At 35.0% G+C, this 24,090-nt stretch overlaps 1 protein-coding gene across 1 annotated transcript in view; it reads right to left on the bottom strand.

Annotated features, from left to right (window-relative positions):
• Nucleotides 1-24,090, bottom strand: part of ME2 (malic enzyme 2) — a 46,962-nt gene that overhangs the window by 4,242 nt on the left and 18,630 nt on the right. Inside the window, exons 6-15 of the mRNA XM_057698034.1 lie at nt 22,899-23,060; nt 22,513-22,616; nt 20,134-20,243; nt 19,934-20,031; nt 19,299-19,412; nt 16,532-16,646; nt 14,416-14,558; nt 8,800-8,902; nt 1,733-1,803; nt 1,132-1,230 (exon numbers count right to left, since the gene is read on the bottom strand). Coding sequence (XP_057554017.1) covers nt 1,132-1,230; nt 1,733-1,803; nt 8,800-8,902; nt 14,416-14,558; nt 16,532-16,646; nt 19,299-19,412; nt 19,934-20,031; nt 20,134-20,243; nt 22,513-22,616; nt 22,899-23,060 — 1,119 coding nt within the window. The remainder of the gene's footprint in view (nt 1-1,131; nt 1,231-1,732; nt 1,804-8,799; nt 8,903-14,415; nt 14,559-16,531; nt 16,647-19,298; nt 19,413-19,933; nt 20,032-20,133; nt 20,244-22,512; nt 22,617-22,898; nt 23,061-24,090) is intronic.

Here is a 24,090-nt window from a genome sequence, read left to right as displayed (position 1 = left end):
AGTGCTTAATAACAGGCAAATATGGTCAGGAACAAACTCCTAGTAAAGAAATCAAGGTGTTTATGTTAACAAAAGGCGTATTTCCAATCAGTTGGTGCTGGGGCAACTGGTTAACTATTCAGGAAAAAGCGTTTCTCTGTCTCACATTGTACACTACAAATCTCAGAGGGATTTTCATAAGTTTTAAGTTATTAGAAGGTGCAGGTAGATACTGATGGTTTGGGAGTGGGAGAAAGGTTCACAGGAGGTGAGGAAACTCCATAAAATAGATCATCCCATTAAAAAGCCTGTGACACACGGCATGTCAGACGAGTTAAAATAAATGACAAGTGGGAACATACCTGCACCACAGAAAACAGAAGGATCATTACCCTTAATATTTGAAGAGCCCAGTGTTAGAAAGTAGAAGACAAACATGGAAGGAATACTATTATTCAATAAAAACAAAAAAACTTCAATTTAATAAGTGCTTTAAATAACAATGATACGCAAAATTTAAAAAACTAATTTTGGCAGAGGTATGGGGAAACAGATACACTCATATCTAACAGGGGCAGTGTAAATCAATACTTTTCTCTGAAGAATCATCTGGCAATGTGTATCAGAAGCCTTGGCATGTTAATCCTTTTATTCTTATGATTAGAAATTTATCTTAAGGAAGAACAACCACTAATACACATAAAGACTTAATCTAAGGGTGTTCACTACAATATTATTTCTAACAGAAACAAGATGCTTAAATAACCCCCAAAATAGAGAAATGGTTACAACAAATTATGATATAATAACAAAAGAATTCCACGAAGCATTGGTGATGATGAGAATTATTACTGATTTACATGGGAAAAGGCTTACAATATAGTAAGTGGAAAAAAGTGCAGTGAGAAACCAATTTTAAAAATAGGCACAGCTGACTGCGTGTGTATGCATTTTTATTGTGTAGGAAGAAAAAAGACTAGAAGGCAACAAAAAAAGACTAGAAGATGGATTATATTCTGGTAGTAAGAATCTGAATAACCTAAAATTTCCTCTTTGCACCCTCTAAATGTTTCTGATTTTTCTCTAATAAACTGGTGTTACATGAGAAAATGCCATTAAAATTTATGTGAAGAGGTATAAATTATTACTTACTTTAATAGCAATGTTTATAGAAACTTCCTGAATATTAGCAAGTGGCGGGTAAAGTCTCCCCTGAGCTAGCTCTTTATCCGTCAATTGACTTGTCAGAGCCTAAAGAGAAAAAAAAAAAAGAATTTCACTTTTGTTTGCTTAAAAAACAGAATAATAAGGATTAATAAAATGGGAAAAGGGTTGGGGGGGCAGAGAATAATATAGGTAACATAATTCTCCTTATTTCTGGCAGAAATACACTTAAACGACTGCAGAAATTAAAACTGCTTACCAATAAACAGTAAAGAAATAACCAGATTTAAAGACTTTTTAAAATCAGATTTAAAGATATTTAATCTATGCTGTCACGATTATGTTACCTTCAGGTATGTATATACAGGTACAGGATCTATGAAAGCATTCATAGCTTACAAAAACACACTGGAAAAATCATGATAAATTAATTTTATGCAAAAGTAGAAGGTAAATCAAAAGAGCAACAGATGAGTAACTTCCTTTCCACTCATAAGGCAGATTTAACCCATTCTCTCTGTTTTTAAGATCTGTTCATCTTTATAATTCATCCTTTATAAAATAACCAAACAATATTTAAAACAGTTACCTTTGCAGCTTCTAGGAAAACATGGTCACTAATATGCCGGGTGTTACAGAGAATAACAGCTAAAGCCACACCTGGAATACATTTTAAATAGTTTATTTAGTAAGGTCACTTCCAACTGTAAAAGTAGCCAAATAAATTCCTAGATTTAAAGCAAATTAATGGTAACCCACCCCTACCCCAAACAGCTCCTTCAAAATAAACAAAGCAGCCAAGAGAAAACAAAAATCTGAGCACTAAAATTAAATGACCTTTAACTGTTACAATTCTTATTTACTAGAAGAAATAATTTTAGAAATATCAAATGGCTTTTCTCAATTTAATTTTCACATTTACCAAAAACACAAATGCATACAATTTGATAGTTGTTACAAAAACATCAATTCCCAGTCCACCTCTAAGTCTCCATTTCTTGCTCTATAGGAGTAACTACTTTTAAGTCTTTTAATTAGTTTAATATTTCTCTTTCTCACAGTTTGCTTTTATTTCTTCTGATTGAATTTTAGTTTTGGATATCACTAACTCCTTTCTGTTGGAAATAAGTATTTAGCTTTCTTGCACATTTCCAGCCCTCTCACCAATATAGTTAGAGCATAATTTTGGTTGAATCAGTATTCAGTGTTTGTACTAGACTTCATTAGTGCTCTTCACAGCTGAGCCGTGTAGTAACATTGTATCTAATTTTTCCTCTCTGGATAGCTTTTTTTTAAAAGATTATTTTGATGTGGACCATTTTTAAAGCCTTTATTGAATTTGTTACAATATTGCTTCTGTTTTATATTTTAGTTTTTTGGCTGCAAGGCATGTGGGATCTTAGCTCCCTGACCAGGGATCAAACCAGCACCCCCTGCTTAACCACTGGACCACCAGGGAAGTCCCTGCATAACTTTCTGTTTTCCCTAAAGTTATTGTCCTGCTTTTTCCTTTGATTTATTGGTACTTAAAATTATTTCATGCTGAGACACTCATTCTTTTAGCTGTTTAAATCATCTTGTAATTTCAGCTACTTCACATTCCTCTAATTTCATCCTTGAGAATAAATCTCTGCAGAAGCTCCAATCTGGCCTGGTTGCTCTCCATTCCAGATACAGAGCTATCCTGGAAACTCTCTTCATCTTCATGGGGATTCCCGTTGCTTCTAAGTTGAGTCCATTTCCTAAATCTCACTTTTTCCTAGAATTTTTGTTACTCCCGTTTTTTGGGTAGGATATATTCTCCAGTAGTTTTCTGAAAAACAGTCCATGGGAGATACATTTTTGGAAATCTTCCATTTTTGAAAAGCCCCAGCCTGCCTGCCCCACAACACACACACACGTTTTTACTACCTTCCACTTTGATAGTTTGTCTGGGTTTAGAATTCTAGTTTGGAAGTAATTTTCCTTCATAATTGTGAGGCATTATTTCAATACCTTACCAGCTTCCAGCATCGCTGGTGAGAAGTCTGATGCCAATTTGATTCCAGACCCTTTTTCAGTGATGATCTTTTTGTTGCATCTCTGGAAGTATGTAGAATCTTTTTTTGTACCTAATGTTCTGTAATTTCACAGTGATGTGCCTTGAGGTGCGTTACTTTCACCCACCATATTTGGCACTTGGTAGGTGGGGCCTTCCTATCTGGAAATGTGGGTCTTTCAGTTTCGGGAAATGTTCACAAAGTCTTTGAAAATTTCACTTTTTTGTTCTCTTTCCCTGAAATTTCTGTTTTCTGATATTGCATCTCTGGACTAGTCCTCTAAATTTCTTTTATTTGCCATCTTCTGATCTTTGCTCTATTTCCGGATGACTTCTTCAACTTTTTCTTATAATCCTTCTATCAAACTTTTTATTTTCCAGAGCTCATTTTTGTTTTCTAATCTTTTTTAAAATAAAATTGTCTTGTTTCTGGAATATAATATTTTGTCTCCATGAGGATACTGATAGTTTTTTTTTTAACATTCCATTTCCCCACATAATGTTTTTTTCCTAAACTGCTTTTTTCTTTTTTTTAAACTGCTTTTTTCTGTTTGTCTAGTTTCTTTTATGAAATAAACTGTTCATATAAAATTTTCCTTAAATGATCAGTAATTTTTGAATGTTTCTCATAGGTAAGGGTTAGGAACTTAAAAAATTGATTGCTATGAACATGAGGATGGCAAACCCCATTCTGGGTTTCACACTATTCAAAGAGTATCCCAGCAGGCTTTGGCCAGAGTGGGTAAGTATGGTCACTCAGTTACTCAGGAATGGGAAGAGGATCATGGTGGTTAACAGCTTCATTATTTTAATCTAGCTTCCAGAAGTTGAGTATTTGTTGCATCTTCATTTAATATAGTTACTTAAATGTCTAAGGCAAAATCTATTGTCTTCTTATATTTGTCTACTCCATAGTCCCTTTCCTATTCTTTCTTGCCTTTTGGATTTAAAATAAAATCATTTCATTTCCTCCCCTAATACCCTCTTGTCAAAGTTTTGAAGTTTTTCTAGTCTTCTAGGGGTTATCCTAAAATTTATAACATGCATCCTGATCAAAGTTTCGTGTTAATTTTTAATTACCCTCCTGCCAGACAATGGAGGTTTCTCCTAACAGTTTATGTAACCTATAAGCTATTATTATCATGCACCTTAATTTTGTCTCTATAGCTTTCACAATCCCATATGTCATTATTGTTTTACCCTGTATATGTAAGATTCCTTTAGTTGAACTCAAATATTCACAACTTCCTTTGCTCTTCTTCATTCTTTCCTACATCTCTGAGCTTCTAGGTGGGATTATTTTTCTTTTGTCTAAGGAATACTCTTTAGAATTTCTTTTCCTTTCTTACACTGCCAATGTAAAAAAAAAAAGGAAAATATCTTTTTTTTCTTCTGAAAATATCTTCATTTTGTTTTAATCCTTGAAAGATCTTTTCACTGTGTAATGAACTCTAGCTTAACAAGTATTTTGTATAAGCCACTTACACAGATCACTTCACTGCCTTTTAGCATCTTGTTGCTGTTGAGGAGTCAGTTGTTGGTCTAACAATTACTCCTTTGAAGGAAATCTCTTTGCTCTGGCCGAATGCATAGTCTTCTCTTTGCTGTTGTTTTCTGAAGCCTCACAGTGATGCTACTAGATGTAGAGTTCTTTTTATTTATCCCATGTGGATTTCACTGAGCTTCCTGAATATTGTGTATTGATATCATTTGTCAGTTTTCAGCCATGAGGCCTGTAAATACTGCCTCTGCTTCATTTTCACTCTCATCTTCCTCTGGGACCTCAATTAAATGTATATCCATTAAAGGTATATATCTTATCTGTTTTTCTATATATTTCCCCCCTTTTTTGGTCTCTGGATCATTTCTTCTGGCCTATCTTCCAGTTTATTAATTTTCTTTGGTCTAATCTGCTATATGCCTTTGATCTAACCTGCTATACGCCTCACTCAGTTTTTTTTTTAAATTTTTATGTATTTATGTATTTATTTAATTTATTGGTTGCATTGGGTCTTCGTGCGTGGCCTTTCTGTAGCTGCAGAGAGCAGATGCTACTCTTCATTGCGGTGCATGGGCTTCCCACTGCAGTGGCTTCTCTTGTTGTGTAGCACGGGCTCTAGGCACATAGGCCTCAGCAGTTGTGGCTTGTGGGCTCCAGAGCACAGGCTCAGTAGTTGTGGCACACAGGCCCAGCTGCTCCACAGCATGTGGGATCTTCCTGGAGCAGGGCTCGAACCCATGTCCCCTGCATTGGCAGGAGGATTCTTAACCACTGCGCCACCAGGGAAGCCCCCTCACTGAGTTCTTAATTTATTGTATTTTTCAATTCTAGAATTTAGTGTTACTTGGCTGAATTTTCCAAGCTTGGCTTCTATCTCCATAAACATAAAACTCTCCAGAGTTTTCTCTTTGTTCTGTCTGCTACTTTTGGCTTGTGTTGTCTTGTCTCTTTATGTGCCTCATTATCTTTTATTTCTTAACTGGGGTTGTATTTGAAAATTCATTTGTAAAAGTAACTTGAGGAAGTGTTATCTTGTACCAGAGAAGATTTCTGTTTGCTTCTGCCAGGCACTTGTGGGCACTTGTAGGCCAAAACAAAGGCTTAAGGTTTTTCTAGATCACCTCAAGTGCAAACTATACCTACACCCCAAGGTACAGTCCTTTAGGGTTTCAGCCCAGAGTGGGAGGTGGTTCACTAGCGTCCCACCCTTCGTAGGTGCCGGACTCCAACTCTTGTCCTCTGTCCATTCAAAGCACAGCATACCTCTCCGTCACTTCTTTCTGATTAGGAAGCCTCTGACCCTTTTAAAGTTTTATTTGTGTTGTTCATTCAGTTGTAACTGCTGGAGTAGGTAATTCAAACATTACCAGAGCCTTAAGTTTTTCATTATTTTGGTCAATCCTGTTTTTAAGCCCATTTTACTCTACTACCAAGTCTTTTTTTATGTCTCTATTGATAGTTCTAATAATTGTTATTAATAAAGTTAGGACACTGAAATGTTATATAAAAGTAATCAACTGCCAAATTCTCTATTAGTCACATATGATATTAAAAATGGCTTTGTTAAAATAAGTAAAGTATTCTTTTCACAGTCATATGGCTTTATGCCAGAGAAATATTGCTGGATGGAACAGACTGATTTTGAACATTATCAGATTCTAAAAAGAGATCATCAGTGATGGGAGAGTTTCTATTACAGACGCTAGATCTCAAGAGACAAGCAGAGTGGAACTCTAGACAACCGTAACTACATGGGGGAAAGGAGGAAAGTGCAGTAGGATATTCATAGATCCCAAATCTTTATTTTAACAACAGTTATAATAACATGCTTGCTTGATGCCAGCCTATGTATGCTACAAATCTACCCATCATAAAATCTTAGAGCCTGCTGACAGCTATTCAGGGAGAGGCCCACAAGGAGAAAGACACAAGTACAAAGGAAATTCATGCCAATTCACTACTTTACTCAACATAATTCTTTCATTAAAATGAATAAACTAAGGAAACTTTTGGAAAATAAACAGCACAAAGGAAAAAATATTTAAAAGAATCTTAATAACTCAGAAGAGATTTGAAAGGATGCTGCAAGCTTAAAAAAAAAGTGGCTATTAAAAAGTTACTCTATGATAAGAAAAGGTATTGGGAGTAAAAGATAACGTTTGAACCTACTGAGTTGATGATATGATATTAAGCAATTATTATTTCCTTTGGTGTGATACCAGTAATAATGATTGTTTAATTTTAAAAATTTAGTTTTTCAGTGACATATACTGAAGTACTTATTAATGAAATTATATGATGTCTCTGAAGGCACAGTGGGTGGGAGTATAGATTAAATAACACTGGCTACAAATTGATACCTGCCAAAAAACAGGAGAATGGAACATGGGACTTCATTCTTCCCTCTACTTTTGCATATCTTTGAAATTTTGCACAATAAAAAGAAAAAAGACGGTTGAAACAAAACATACACTAGAAGTGCTAAAAAAAAAAAAACCCCAAAAAACAGATACAGATGAATGAACACCACAGAAATCCCCATGTTATAGAACAAAAAAGGTAAGAGGCAAAAATGTGAATAAAATTTACAAGTCAAGGATAACAGAGGGATTTGACCATGGTCTAAAACAAGTTCCATAAAGAACACACAGAAATAATGGAAGAAAAGAAATGAGGGGGAAAACAAAAAACAAAAAAATCCTTTGGAAAAGAAGATATAGTGAATTGACCCATCTGTAGACATGCATGATAAATGCAAAGAAAGCCCAAACCTGGATGCATCCCACTAATCTTTCAGAAATCTAAAGAGAACATGGCAAAAAAAAAAAAAAATAATAATAATAATAAATTTAAAAAATTTAAAAAATAAAATAAAAAAAAAGAGAACACGGAAACATTTTGAGAGAGACAAAGCTAGTATGTATAAAGGAATGAGAATCGCACTGAGACCAGATTTCTCATCAGCAATACCAGCCACTAAAAGTGAATGGAGAAATATTTACAAAGGTCTGACAAAAATGACTCTGAATCTACAAATCTCTACCCAAACCATCAAGCAAGAGAACAAAATAAAGACATTTTCAGATACATAAAAACTCAGTTTTCATCCATGCTTTATAAAAAAAAGCTTATTCAAAGATGTATTCCAGAAAAATGAGACCAAGACAAAGAGGAATAGTGTATGTGGGCAAGAGAGAGAACCAGCACAGAAGTGACTTGCTGTGGAGGGGGATCAGGATGAAATGAAGAGAGCTGGCAAGAGATTAGAGCAGCATTCATTATACTTGACTCTGGAATTGAATGTTCTACTGTATTTATCAAACCACACCTTGTTTAGACATGAATAACATATCATCATGTAATTTCAGAATCAATCCATAGACAAAACATGGAAAACAACAGAACACAATGTAAGTTTCAAACAAATTTCTCTACAATGTAGAAATGTTAACCAGCCATAGTTGAGAGATGAAATAAGAAGAGATAAGCTAAATACCAGTCTTTTTTTCATTTTTCACTGTGACAAGCTGATAAAGACTCTTACACTGCTTATAAAAGCTCTTTTAAGTTTATTATGTAGCAATAAAGGTAACTGCTAGGAAAACTAAAAGTCGTAACAGAAATGGGGAGGTAGAGCTAGGAAGCGAGGTATTAGGTATTAAGCATGGACTTAGATTTCACAGTTGGAAGTTCACGCGTACAGCCCAGGGTTGGAAGAATCAAGATAAGGGGAGATACGTTTGCCAGTCATGATGGTAACCAACAGAACAGTCAAAGGAAACCACGCTGCTTACAGCTGATGAGTGTGATAAGCAGGTAACCAAGGGCGAGATAAAGAGGGTTAAATAATTTTTTAACATTCTGTTCCTTCTGCATTTTTATGAACCATGTACTACTTTATTTCTATAATAAAAACATTTAATGAACAGTATGAATAAGTACGTTTTCAGGGGAAATAGAGCAAGTGGATTTGCTGAATTCCTTGAGTTTTCCTGTACATTCCTAGCAAAACCCTATAAATACCATTGTTTTTTAAATCTTAAATTCTAAAGAATTTTATAAGGAGTTTTAATGTAATTAATGATTACTCTATAACATAAATAATGGTGGCATTTACCTGGGAAAATATATACATTGTTTCCTTGACCTGGTGTAAAGACTTGCCCATCACTGAGTTTCACTGGCTCAAACGGACTGCCACTGGCAAACAAACACCTTCCCTGTTGAGAAATGAAATACCCTCAATTTTGTTACTTTATGTGGACTCGAAAATTGAGGTGAATTAAAACAAAATTAAATGCTGTAATAAAGTAGACCAATATATTACTTACAAACAGGCATAATTTACTATATAACATAATCCTTTCATTAAAATCCTTATTAGAATAAGGTTTGTTTTATGCATAGCATACATTCAAATAAAGTTCAAAAATGTCCATTAATAAATTTTTTAAAACCTGACACTTCTATTTCCTTTAAAACTTAAAAAATGTAGATGGCAAAAAAATACCATCCCTAAAGTAAAGATTGCTATAAACATCTGTGAGTGAGGGGAAAACATCAAAAATTAAATTGCTACCATTTACTGTACATCTGCTGTTTTTGGCTCTGTACCAGATGCTTTTTATGTGTTAACTCAGTTAATTTAGCCCACTTAAAAGGCTTATGAGATTATCATCTCCACTGCACTAATATATATTAAAAAAAAAATCACAGGAAGCTAAGGCTTAAATATTTCCAAGTACTCTGAAAAAGGTCACACATCACAATTGTAGCAGTTAAACTTGAATCCAGATTTTTATAACTCTAAAACCCATGATTTTTCTATTATGCTACAATGCCCCCCAGATAGGCAGTTTGTAAAACAGGCATATGGTATAACCACAGTCACCCCAGAAAAATATGGCATCTTGTCTTGTTAAGGAAAAGGAACTCTCCAGATTTGTTGTATCCATCAATTTTAGTACTATGCTGTATAATGGTATACAATACATTTTACTAGCACCTTCAGTATTTCTAAGAGAATTAGGTGCACAGAATTGAAAAGTACCTGAAGGTTAATTTATAAATCCTTTATATGTAATTTCCCCCCACAAATTCCATCCACCCCACTCCCTGACCAAAAAAAAAAAATTAAAAAAAAAAAAAAGAGCAAGAAAACAATAGTTTTCAAACAGGGTGGCTTATCTTGGAATACCTGAGGTATAACTAGAGGAAGGCATGTTTAAACAGCTACTTGGATGAAGTTAAAATGTGATTCACAGAAAGATGAACTGTTTCCACCCAGCAGAATGGACAAACAGATGTGACACCTTTGGACAGTCTGAAGATCTACCACGAATAGTAATTATTACTTTTACAAGACATACTTTCAATTTCAAAATGATCTCAGGTTTATGTGTAGAAGCAAGTCAAGTGTGTCAGTGGTGGGCCCACGTGACTGCCTTGGCCCTACAACTCCAGACAGCTATAGCATTTTCTACAGACAGCTATTACCATTCTCTACCTGTTCTAAGCCTAGCTTTCTTTGTGACAAAAATTTTGTTTCTTTGAAGATTAACGTTAGTTCATGGTTAATGCCATACATGTTACCACAATGTGTATAATAATATAGGTTATTTTTTGCCACCATTAATTTTAATAGGTTTATAAAATGGATTATACAATATAGCTCTTTGGGGAAAATGTTACGTCCTCATGATACCAGTAAATTTGGAGATTTAGAAAGATCTTGGGCATCTTCTTTAGAATAGGGAGATTCAACAGCAGTTCATCTGCTCCAGGCCATGTTTTTTTTAATTCTTCTTCTTTCATAATCAACCTATAGCTTAAACATGGCAAGACCTTAATGATAACAGTATTCTCATTCTGAAGTCCAGGTTAGCCTAGTCTTTGTTCTATGAACAACTGGCCATTAAAATACGAGAACATTTTTTTAAAAAGCATTTTTCTCACTAAGCAGCAGAGGGTGTTAGAGTAACACTAAGACATTTCTCCACCAAAAACAAAAGGACACTAAAACTTTAAGCAGTAACTACAAATACATATATTTATGCCATTGTTTTATGTAACACTAAGAAAAAACTGTAAAATTAAAGTATGACAGTTTTTTTTACCAGTTTTACGAGAGAATGCAATCTCAAAGTTATAAAAATTGTGAAAAAATTTGCATCTTAGAACTGATACAGTATATCAAACTAGCTTCCTTGAGGAAATTTTATTCATTCATTCAGTGTACCTCTATTACAATAATATTTATTCAAAAAATAAAATTCTTAAATGTTTGAACAGTCTTGTACTGATATACTACTGTTGCCCAAAACATTTAAAATGTTTATATTTTGGAAATGCCAAGGCCCATAATATGTAGAGTGTATTTATCAAATAGTCATTGTGTAAGACTAAGATTTAATTTGAGAGAAATAACCATTAAAGTAGTAAAGACAGGGAAGAGGATGAGCAGCCAGGCTGAAAGTAATACCATTCTTCAGTAAAGAAGTAAGACAGTACACTAAAGACTGATTAAAAAAAAAAAATCTGTATGCTAACTTCATGGATGATTACAAAAGAAAAGATTTCAATAATTATTAGAAGTTTCAGTAATTATTATAACTACTGCAAGTCACCAGTCAAGAGAATTTATTTTGACTAATACAAAGTAGCAATATAGAATCAAATGAAATTTTGAGAGAATATGTGTCAAAATAAAATTTACAACAATGAGAAAAAAACAATGCTAAATATATCAAGAGCATGAATATTAAGTTCACAAAGTTCTGAGGGTTCTACTTTGGCAATAGTCTTCTAGGTTGTTTCACATCAATTCTCCCTCTGGTAACAATGAGAAAAACTGGATAAAATACACTAAAAATATGTTTTAAGGAAGTGGGAGCGCTACCAGACAGGGAGAGTTGGAGGTGGAGACAGTCAAGATTCAAAAAAAAGGGAAAGCAAGATATTTGAGCCCAGCATTTGAAGCTTTCCTCCTTTAGGTGAGTGATTTCAAAGGGGAAATTTGTGGCTGAGAGCCTGAGCAGCAAAGCTATCAGGAGTCTCATGATGACAGAGAGAGAGAAAAAGAGACCTAATGGTTCAGAGACCACTAGGGGTCAGGGGTGCTGATAAATACCCCCAGGGTTTCTGATTCACACCCAAGAAAAAAGGTAAACTGTGGAAACAGACAAGGCCTCCCATGGACTACATCCTGATGAATTATAGGGAGCTACCCAGACTAACAGCCTCCAAAAGGAAAAGCGAAGCCCCTGTGGAGGAAAGTAACTTCATCCTGAGCTTCAAATCATTGCTGATTCTTCATCTTATTGACTGCTAGGTGGTGTGCTGTCTTACTCCTACCTAGCACTCAATAAGGAAGCGAAAGACAAAAGTAAAACTAGGGTTATGAAAAGACTGGAACTGGATCACCAAGAAGCAAGACAGATGATAGAAACGGACTCACAGAGAGTGAGATGTTTGTTACTATCAGGTAGTAACTTCAACTACGATTCATATATTCAGTAAGTTAAATGACAAGACGAAATTTTAGCAAAGAACTAAAAGCTCTACAAAAGAATCACATAAGTATTTAAAAATTATTGTTAAAATTGTGAGGTGTGATAATAATACTGTGGTTATATTTTTAAAGGAATCCTTAAATTTTGAGAGATATACTATAATATTTATAATAAAATGATATGGTGTCTGAGACTGGCTTCAAAATCTAAGATGAGTAGGATGTAAAAGAAACAAGACTGGCAATAAGTTGATCACCTTTGCAGCTGGGTATTGGTACATGGGAGTTAATTATACTGTTCTTTCTACTTATGTATATGCTTGAAATTTTCCATAATAAAAAACTTTTAATAGAAACAAAAACATTTATAAGATTTATTAATTATTCTCAAGGGCATGAACTAACAATTATTCTTCCTATGTATCACTGTAAACAAGTCTTTAAAAATCACTTCCTAAACAACAAGGATTTACTGTATAGCACAGGGAACTATATTCAACATCTTGTAATAATCTATAAAAGAACACAAAAAAAAATAAAAAAAAAATTACAACCAAATCACTTTGCTATATACCTGAAACTAACATAATATTGTAACCAACTTAAAAGAAAAAATCACTTCCTAGAGCCACTTGAAGATCACTTGCAAGAACAATACAGAAAATGATTACATTGTTTAGATTACAAATATAATCTCTACAGAACAGTAGGGGGAAAAACCCAACTGTCCTACTGGTATATAAGCAGATACTCTTAACTGGGATATAACCCAGTGGCAATGTCACAGAATTCAAAAGAGCTAAATTTTAAACAATTTGGATGAAAGTAAAAATTTGTTCCAGATGGCTGCCAGATGACTCAAAACAATGGCCCTATGATGGTGAAGATACATTTGAGGAGGTTAAAAACAATTATTTCATGACATGCGAGGGCAAGAAAGTAGTATTTATAAATTGACTATTTCTATGTGATTTTAAGTCTGTGCCACTAAATTAATAAATTATGAAAATCAAATAAAATTCCACAAATGAAAAGTAGAATAAAATTAAGAACCTAACAACAGATTAGCACGGCTGAAAAGAGACTATGCAAACAGGAAGGTAAGTCCAAAGAAAGTCACAGGATTGAAACACAGAGAACAAACAGGATGGTATACATAGAAAACAGTGTGAGAAATATATCAGATATGGTGAAAAAGTCTGACATTCACATAACTGGAGTCCTACAAGAGAAGAGAATGTGTCCAAGAAGACATTAAGCCACAGATTCAGGAGCTCTACAGTCCTCAGGTGGAATAAATACAAAGAAAACCATACCTAAGTCCACAGTAGAAAAACTGCTTAAACCCAAGACAAAATGGTGTATCAAAAAGAAAACAGGGATTTCCCTGGTGGCATAGTGGTTAAGAATCTGCCTGCCAGTGCAGGGGACACTGGTTCAAGCCCTGGTCTGGAAAGATCCCACATGCTGCAGAGCAACTAAGCCTGTGTGCCACAACTACTGAGCCTGCAAGCCACAACTACTGAAGCCCATGTGCCTAGAGCCTGTGCTCCACAGCAAGAGAAGCCACCACACTGAGAAGCCTGCACACTGCACAGAAGAGTAGCCTCTGTTTGCCACAAGTAGAGAAAGCCCACATGCAGCAATGAAGACCCAACACAGCCAATAAATAATTGAAAAAAAAAAAAAAAGAAAACAGAAGTCAGAAAACAAAAGAATGATATATCCAAAAGTTCTGAAATAAAGTGCAAACTTTTACTTCTATGCACAGTGAAAATATATTCTTCAAAATGAAGGCAAAATAAAGAAGTTATCAAGAGAGCTCATCAGACCCACACTTAAAGTAAGTTCTTCTGGTAGAAGAAATAATCCTAGATAGACGCACAGGTATGCATGAAGGACACAACAGCAATAGAAAATATTAAAATGTAGGTAAATCTAAATGAATAATTTTTGTTTAAAACAAAAATAATGTCTTTTGGGATTTAAAATATAAAGAGAATTTAGGTGCACAACAGTATCACAAAAGGCCTGAGGGTGTTAAAATGGATATATAAAGTAACTGCTTTCCAGAATCCATACAAGCAATAATTTACATCAGAATTTGATGATCCATGGGTGCATGCTGTAATCTCTAGAGCAGAGAATTATTCAAGAATGTATAACTAATAGGCTAACAGAGGGAAAATGATAGACGTAACCAATTCATACTCTTATTAATACCTCTGTAAGTGTATATGCTTCTTCAGCTGTGCACTCAGCTTTTGCTGTAGGATTACTTAATGCAAATATTACAGGTCTTTCATTGATATCAGCCATGGCTTTGATTACACCAGGAGTGAAAAGTCGTCCAGCTCCTGCAACTCCTGTAATAAGGGAGAAAAAAAAGGAATGTCATCACAGGTAAAATACAGCATTCTCATCAATAGCATTTCTATAATAGGTTTATCATAACAAAAGCAAAGGTAAACCCCCATTACAAAGATAAGATTTTGCATTGCTGAGATAATTCCAATCCTAAATCTGAAAATAGAAACCATAAAATGATAAATTTTACTGCTAAAATAAATATTTAAATCTGTCTACCCCCGACACAGTAAAACGTGGGCAATAAAAAAAAGAGTATAAGACTATCTCCATCATGTAGTTGCTGTCTAATAGGCATAGAGCTTCAGTGTTACAAGGTGACGAGTTCTGGAGGTTGGCTGCACAACAGTGTGACTGCACTTAACACGACCTCACTATATACTTATAAATGGTTATGGTGGCAGATTTCATGTTATGTGTATTTTACCACAATCAAAAATTTTTTTAAATTAAAAACTTGCACCTCAAATGTTAACTTGTTAAACCCTGTGATACTCAGTATAAAATAATAGGAGTTCAAAAGGGATAAAAGACCTTATTGACTAAAGCAATTCACTTTCTTGATATAGTTCAGTTTAATGACCTTTTAAGAAGCCCCTACAACGTCTCAGACACTGTATTAGGCCATTAGGATATAAAAATGAGCATAATGCAGGCAGCTTATGGTTGAGGGAAAAAACAGGAGAGTAAACAGAAAATCAGGAAAACCTGTAACAGGTGCTAAGTATGCAGTGTACAGAAGTTCAGCATGAAGGAAGGATACTTAGCCCATGGTGAGCGTCTGGGGATGACCAAGCAGTGCCTCAGCTGAGTGCTAATACAGTTCATCCAACAAGAAGACTTATATTCAACAAAGAAATTTAAATTCCACTTTATAAACTGATATGTAATAAAGAAAAACACTGATCTGCAGACCAGAGTTTTTAGTGCTTGCTCTGTCACTCCTGGTTATGTGAAATATTCACAAATCTTGGCCAAGTTGCTAAAAATAAGCACAGAGGTGTTGCTTGTTTTTACAAATGAAATTTCTACCCAGTGTTTCCCCGTGTGGAGGTATATGGACATAGGATTCCATGAGTTCTAAAAGAATTCATACTTTTTTTGTTTCCTTGACCCTCTAGAGACTGAGTCAATGGACAGGTTCTTAGGTTTCCATATTGAGTTTTGAGACAAATGCACTCATAATCTTTAAGATTACTTCTAACTCTAAAAAATTATGAGTTCTAATCAGTGAAGAAGCTAATACAGACATCCTTTTCCTAACCATAAAGACTTACTGTTTGAGACTTAAAACAGTAAGTTGACTATTTAACATTCCACAGGGCTCCTCCAAGAAATTGGCAAAATTACAAGAAAAATTATAGATTCAAATCTTACAGCTACACAGGAAATGAAGTAGTCCCTCTTTTAAGTAAAGACTTTTAGATTTTCTGCTCTGAACTTAATGCCATGTTGCATAGTCTGATGTCAGCTATGCAATGCCTGACTCTTAAAACATACCAAAAGCTTTCAGCTTTGTTGCCAATGAAAATCTTTGACTCTGCATAGGATTTTCTTGGTCTGTCAAATAACTCTGGTCTTTTCCAAGTTTTGAGCCCACCACTCATACCAACTTTAAAAGCAAAGCATGATCAATCACACAGCTTCTAGAAGTTAAAAGTACAAGCAACATCCGTTAACAGAACTTTACACACTGTACCTAAAAGCTACCACATACAACACAGGGAACATAGTATTTTATAATAGCTATAAATAGAGCATAACCTTTTAACATTGTGAATCACTGCATTTACACCTGTCACATATGATATTGCACATCAGATATACTTCAATTTAAAAAAGCTATCACAGAAAACATTATATATGCTGAAAGCTAGGTAAAATCTGTCGTTTCATTTTTAGTAATCCTGCATGGAAGTTATGACTGGCATTATACAGATAAGTAGCAGAATGATTTGACAACTTTACTTACCAATTATAGCTGAAGGCTTAAGTATATTTACTGCATCTTCAAAAGTATCAGGTATGTTCTCTGGAGCTGAGTGAGCAAATGGTTCCTGATAACTGTCTATTTTAGCTTTCCGCCCCTGAATTTTTAGATCAAACACAGTTTTTTAGTAAATGCTTATTGAGGATTAGTTGAAAAGACATCATTATAAGTCATATATTGTTTCTACAATAAGAATATCTTCTCAGACGAAGCGAGAGAGTAGCTCAGACGAAGCGAGAGAGTAGCACAGACATATATATACTACCAACTGTAAAATAGTCAGTGGGAAGTTGTTGTATAACAAAGGGAGTCCAACTTGAGGATGGAAGATGCCTTAGAGGACTGGGGCAGGGAGGGTGGGGGGGACTTGAGGCGGGGGGAGTCAAGGAAGGGAGGGAATACGGGGATATGTGTATAAAAACAGATGATTGAATCTGATGTACCCCCCCCCCAAAAAATAAATAAATAAATAAATTAAAAAAAAAAAAAAAGAACATATCAACTAAGAAAATTAAAAAAAAAAAAAAAGAATATCTTTTCATTTTCATTTACATTTCTTTTCAACTCATATCTTCCAATTCTATCTTCATAGTGCTTATAAATCCAAATATAAAACACAAATCAAATTCCATTATCACCAGAAACTTTCTAATCCCTCTCAAAAACTCATTTACGCGTGAAGTCCTCCTAAATCCAACAGGGCACAAAGGCCCACAATCCCTTATCTGGGCTAGCTGTGTTTTCAAATTTAGAAGTTCATATTTTATAAATGTCTTATGATAATATATCACAAATACCCTCCACAACTGAACAGAACTTATGAATAGTCACATCAAGTACAAAAGATGAAGATTAGAAATATCCTCTTTGGTCTTGCTACCAAAGTTAGTAGGTAAGTTCAGGTCTGTCAGATTTATTACCAAGTGAATTTCAAGAAAAACTCGGGGATTTCAGTTTTTAGGATTTCAGAATTTCAGACAGACACCATGGACTTATACTACCAAAAGTTTAGAAACAAGAGAAAAGGGGAATTCTGGTTCAAGACAGCTGAATGAAGGAACATGCTTTCCTCACCAAATCCCAGGTCAAAAACTATAAAAATTAACTCTTTAGTAGTGTCACAAGGGCACGAGATATACCACTGACACACCAGAACAATAAAGAATTTTTCAACAATGTAAAGCAGACAAAAACATGTGGAACGCAAAAACCAACCAGGCCGAAAAATCCATATTCTTATTTTGGCAAAAGAGAAGACCTCCCCTGCAAAGGTGACTTTTTCCATCAGAACTCCAGAATAACCCCAGGTAAGGACCAGCAGGGGCTGGGAAAAGTAGCACTCCATCATCACTTGGCTTTAATTAAAAGACTGAAACACAGCTCAATAGATCCAAGTTCTCAAAACAGTGGATGCAGGTGCTTGCTCCCAGGAAGACCACAGGTCTCCCACGAGGCCTTCAACAGGAAACTCTCAAAGTCTCAAAAAGGAGGGCAGTGTTTTGGGTCCTGAGGAAAGATACAAAGCCTAAAACTCATCCTAAAAGAAAAATATACCCTGAACTTGCAGATGCACAGGGTTTCTCACTTGTATTCATTCTAAACTCAACTCATTACAAACATGACAAAGAATCACAAAACATTTATGAAAACCAACATCACAAAAAGAGAGCACCAAAGTAATTGTGTACTAGTAAAAACAGATATACCCAACAGCCTTCCAGGTACAATGTTTTAGAATCCTTGCATCTTACACACAAGCAAATATGGCAGTTATAGCTTTGGGAGGAGGCACAGTTGAATGATTAAGAACATAGGATTCACAGTCAGGCTACCTGGGTCTGAATCCTACCTCCATCACTTATAAGGTGATGATCTTGGAAAAGCGACCTGACCTTTTTAAACCTCTTTCCCTGATTTGTAAAATTTCATAGAATTTTTGATAAGGTGAGATTTTTTTTTTTAAAAAAGGTTAAATAATACCTGTAAAGGCTTATCACAATGTCTGGTACATTTTAAAATACTTTTAAAAATTATAATTTAGCATTCAAGATTTTTCCTTCACATACTTTAAAAATATTTTTAAAAATTATAATTTAAGCATTCAAGATTTTTCATTGACATACTTTAATTTTTCATTTCATTTTTTTGTACTAATAGAATACTGGTACTAATTAAGAAAAGGTTTCAGAATTGGTGCAAAGTACACAGACATAAGCTTGCTCAAAGGTGTAAGTGACAATAACGGCTATATCAATATATATGGCAAAAATACAACAGCATTGTGTATTGGATAAGTTCAACTATGAAACAGTTACACAGTATAAGATATAAGGCATTTCTTAAGCTACTAAAAATGGCAATCAATGACAGGAAGGCAGGCAGGTCCAAAGGATACTAAGTTGATATGGGATAAAACTCTTTATTATCCATCATTTGACCTTAGGAATATGTGCCTTTTTCTGGGGAAAAGGTCTATAGATTTCTATGAGATTGCTACAGGAGATTATGATCTCCAAAGGGTTAAAGAATTTCTGCTCAAATATTAGATGTCCTGCTAATAATGATTTAATTAGAAACTTCTGAGTTCCCATGAAAAACCACTAGGTTTTAAAAGCGTCAAGAGTCAGAGAATAAAGCAAAAAAGAATAAGTCTGGTGCCAACATAGAAATTATGATTTGAATATGAAAAAAAAAACTAAACATCACTATAACGACATTCTTTTGCTTCTCCAAGTTTTAAATACCTTACCTTAAATAATAAACCAAACTTGTCAACCATCCAAATTTTCTTTTGTGCCTCTTCTTCTGAGAGGCCATTTTCCACCATAGCCATAACTATAAGATTTGCAATTCCGAGAGCAGCCTGTCCAACAAAACAAATTTTAAAAAACAAGATAGCTAGTGGGAAGTTGCGGTATAACACAGGGAGATCAACTCGATGATGGGTGATGCCTTAGAGGGCCAGGACAGGGAGGGTGGGAGGGAGTCATGGGAGAGAGGGGATATGGGGATTTATGTATAAATACAGCTGATTCACTTTGGTGTGCCTCAAAAGCTGGTACAAGAGTGTAAAGCAATTATATTCCAATAAAGAGCTAAAAAAACCCAAAAAACCACAAAGACTAGAGTATGATGCAATGCTAAATTACTTTATATGTGAGAATTATATGTTATGAGGAATATTAGGTCTATTCCTCCCTTACGAAGCACACAAAGCTTGATTCTTTGTGATATTCTTTCCAAACATTTTAAATTACCTACTTCACAATACAGATCTTGAATTTATACCCTCTATCTCAACAAAATTATAAGCTGGTTATACCCCATTTTCCAATTCTAAAGGACAGTGTTGGTTTTCAATCCTAAAAGCTTACAGAAACTTACCTCTCCTGCTCCAAGAAATAAGATTCTGTGTTCTGAGATGGGTTTACCAATGACTTTTTGTGCTGCAAGCAGACCGGCTAGAGCGACTGCAGCTGTCCCTGTAAGAAAAGTAACACTGTAAAGTAAAAAATAGGCACATTTAAAAAAAAAGTTTTTTTTTAAGTAGGAATCAAAAACCTAAGGTTTTCTTTTTGCTTTACCTTGAATATCATCATTGAAGGTACAGTATTTTTCTCGATATTTTCTCAAGAACCTGAATGCATTATGATTTCCAAAGTCTTCAAACTGAATAAGTGTGTTCTGTCCATATCTAAAAACAGCAAAGTCCATAATGGTTGTGTTGAAAATACCACTTTTAAACAGCTTTCCTAATAGTCCTTGTGATCACATTTCAAAAGAATGTACTAATAAGTTAGTTCATTTAAGGCCGTCTGGCAATTTTCAGAGTCTGTGAAAGACTACAACTCCAAGTGTAGAAAAATCTATGACTCATTCAGAAAAATGTATGGCACTCTTAACATGAAGGTAGCACTATGATGGACCTATGGGATATTAATCTGTATAAACTATTTCCAAGTGCCTAGGAGGGTATCCAGCACATGTAAGCACAAATAATTTCCTAAAAAGGAAGAGATTTTGAGTCTCAAAAAGGATATATTTGATACGTGAATTTTCATCACATTCACAGTTAAACAGCAACACAGCAAAGTATGTATTAAATAAGAGGTTAAGAAATAACTGCTGTATGATTTCACTGGCATTCAGAAAAAGATACCAATCACCTTGGTGGGGTAGAGTGAGGGAAGGCTTGAAAAGGAGGTGGGACTTTATTCGGGCCCTGAAAGAACAACAAAGAAGTAAAGCAGTAGAAAGAAAAACAAGGTGTATTTTGCTGACCCTGAATCTTCAATAGTCTGGCTATATATTTCAGGGTTTACATGAAAGCATAAGGGAGAAGTTGGTTAAGGTAGGTTGGAGACAGATAAGGAAGAATCTTGAATGCAAAATTAGGGAACGGGGACTTCATTCCATATCTGATGTAGAATCACTGAAGGCTAGAGAAAGGAAGAATTCATCTGAGACTGCCTCTAGAAAGGATAAACCTAATAGTGATGCATAGCATATATCAACCTGGGGAGACATGAGAAAGAGGAAAAATAGGTAGGCGGCTACTGTGAGAGGAGGACAAGAAGATCTGAAGCAGAAGCCACAGAAGTGAAAGGGACAATTATGAGACATCAGAACCTGATGATGAGGATGACCTGGAAGTGAAAGAAACACTATTAAAAGGCCAAGGCAGCCTGGGTGACTAAGAAGATACTACCTGATTGTCCAAGGTAGGCAAGTGAGGGGAAAGGGGGAGATGGCAATTTCTGGGAAGATCAAATTTTAGTTTTAGATATGTCAATTTCGACTCTGAAAAGGAGTTAATTTTTTAGCATCTTCCATGTACCGGTAACCTCAAAGGTAGAGCAGGGCTAGATCATAAAGTGTTTGGACTTTACTCCTATGGCAATAGGAAACCTCTGACATATTTCAAATAAAAGAATGATATAATGAAGTGCATGTATTTAAAACACTAATCTGCTGGTAAGGTGGAAAGGAAATGGAGAGAAGTTGGAGGAAGGTTTTGAAGAATCCAAAAGAGAGATGAGGATCTGCAGAAAGGCTGTGGCAATGGAAAAGAGAAGATATATTTCTGAGGCATTTAACAGGTAGTATCAACTGGATTTGAGAACTGAGTTGACACCATACTGGGATGATGGAGAAGGAGGAGGGGTCAAAGATTAGACCAAGGTCAAAGGTCTGGCAATAGGGTGCATGTTAATGCCATTAATAGAGGCTGGATTTATAGAAGATAGGCAACTTAGAAAGGGAGGGAGTTGTTTTGGACATGAATATGAAGAAGCAACAAACGTCTATAGATGGAGGATTCCAACTATTGGAAATGCAAGCCTCAGAGGAAAGTGGGACTACAGAGATGAGTTTTCATGGACTTAGGAGTCACGTGCAGAAGGTCAGAGCTTACATGACTCAAAGAGAAGAGAACATGTATTCACCCACATTTAATAAAAGATAGAAAGAAAAAACAGTGGAAATGACAAAGGACAGAAAAAAGGTGGGAGAAGGACCAAGTTAGGAAAGTCTTTAAGTGGTCAAGGGAAGAGAGAAGTCAAGGATGTAGGAGTGGAAGACCTGGTCAGGTGCTGCAGAGAGGGTGAGAGAGAAGACCAAACAGTCAGCAGATTTAAAACATGAAAGCTGCACAAGAATTTCACTGGAATGGTGGAGTGAGCCTGGATGCCAAGGGCTGAAAGAACTGCACAGTGAGGATATTTTTGGAGCAGTGAGTGCAGACTTCAAGCTTTCAGTGTGCTCAAGATGTCAGATAACTCAGGAAAGCAAGACAGAGGGTTATCACCACATATCAGCACATCAAATCAGGCAGGAAAGAATCAAAGTTCTCCAAAATTCAATCTCCTTCTACCTACCTTCACAAAAGATAAAGGGAAACAAAACTGTGGTTCTTTTTTTTTTTTTTAAAGATGCTCTCATATACTCAAACTTTTAAAAAATACCTGTCAGTAATAGCCTTCATAAATTCATCAATCAGATCGTCATAACGTTGTGATCGATCTCTTTTCTGATATAAACCCATGTAAAATGGGTCTTTTAAGAGTGCCTATAAAACAGAACAAGCATAAAAATAAAAGCATTTTGTGACATAACCAGTTTAAACACAGTCTACAAAACAAAAATTATAAAATAAAGAATTTTTAAAACTTTACTGTCCTTCAAAAAACTTAATAGTATTTACTATTATTTGCATAAATATTAAAAGGCGTTTAAGACAAAGGCTAGCATCTAATCACAGAATTTGCTTGTATGTCTTCAAAAGACAAACGTAACAGGCATTTGTTTTTAACATGGGAGGAAGGCTGACGGGGGCAATGATTTTACTCACGGGATTATCAGTTCCTACATCAATACACACGGGCAGGCATCTATCAGGCCGTATTCCTGCACAAGCTGTATACAGACAAAGTTTTCCTACTGGAATTCCCATCCCGTAGACACCCAGATCTCCAAGACCCAGAATTCTCTCTCCATCAGTCACCACAACAGCCTTAATCACAAATAGAATAAAGTAAAATAAATTAAAAGTTGTCCAAAATGGAGCACTTAAGAAATGCATTTAAAAAAAGATTCTCTTCATCACAAAATAGCACGTATTATATTATTCCATTCACATGAATATGTAAATCTACAGAGAAAGAAAGTACATTAGTGGTTGTCTAGGGCTGGGGGGAGAGGGGAGTGACTACTAATGGGTACGGGGCTTTTCTGGCAGGGTGGGGATGAGGGAGCCGTGATGAAAATGTTCTCAATTATGATGGCTGCACAACTCCATGAAGAGACTCCTGAATTTACATTTTAAGCCAGTGACTTGCATTGTATGTGAATTTTACTGAATTTACTGAATTTACATTTTAAGCCAGTGAATTGCATTGTATGTGAATTTTATCTCAGAAAAGCTACTATTAAGAACAAAACAAAAAAAAAAAAACCTCAAAAAAGATTCTCTTCACATATTTTCATTTTCGCTTTTAAAAAATAAAATTGTTTCTTAACTAACTTTCAAAGTAAACCAACCAAGAATACTTAACATTCTAGGATTTCTAGAATTTGGATGTAAAGAGGAGAATTAACTAGATTTGATTTCCCTCTGTCTTTGGTTTAGGAGTAGAATGCTTCTGACTAGAAGATCAACCTGAATAGGTTCATAATGACTAAACAGGGGAGAGGGGAACTTCTGATAAAGAGTAACCCTAAGAGAAAAATAAAAAGTTTAGAAATAACACGCTACTCCAAATAATTGAAGCCAAATGAGAAAAACCTAAATATTGGTGAAAAAAATCTGGAATAAAAAATACACCTGCAAGGTTTTAAGAGGATACTGTGAATTTAATTATCTGACCAAATTTTTTCTAGGTTATTAGAACAAATGATAATTCATCAAAGATTATTTTGGTGAGGAAGACGCGCATTAAAGGCAAGTAAGATTACTGCCTGTAATAAACACTCACGCCAACCAAAAGATCTTAAATAAGTCATTAGTTTTTGTTTTATGAAAAACAGCCAGATTGACAACTGTT

This window comes from Hippopotamus amphibius, chromosome 11, assembly GCF_030028045.1.
Source record: "Hippopotamus amphibius kiboko isolate mHipAmp2 chromosome 11, mHipAmp2.hap2, whole genome shotgun sequence".
Taxonomy (NCBI): domain Eukaryota; kingdom Metazoa; phylum Chordata; class Mammalia; order Artiodactyla; family Hippopotamidae; genus Hippopotamus; species Hippopotamus amphibius.
The sequence above is the reverse complement of the archived record's forward strand: the minus strand, read 5'-3'. Positions and strand labels throughout refer to the sequence as shown.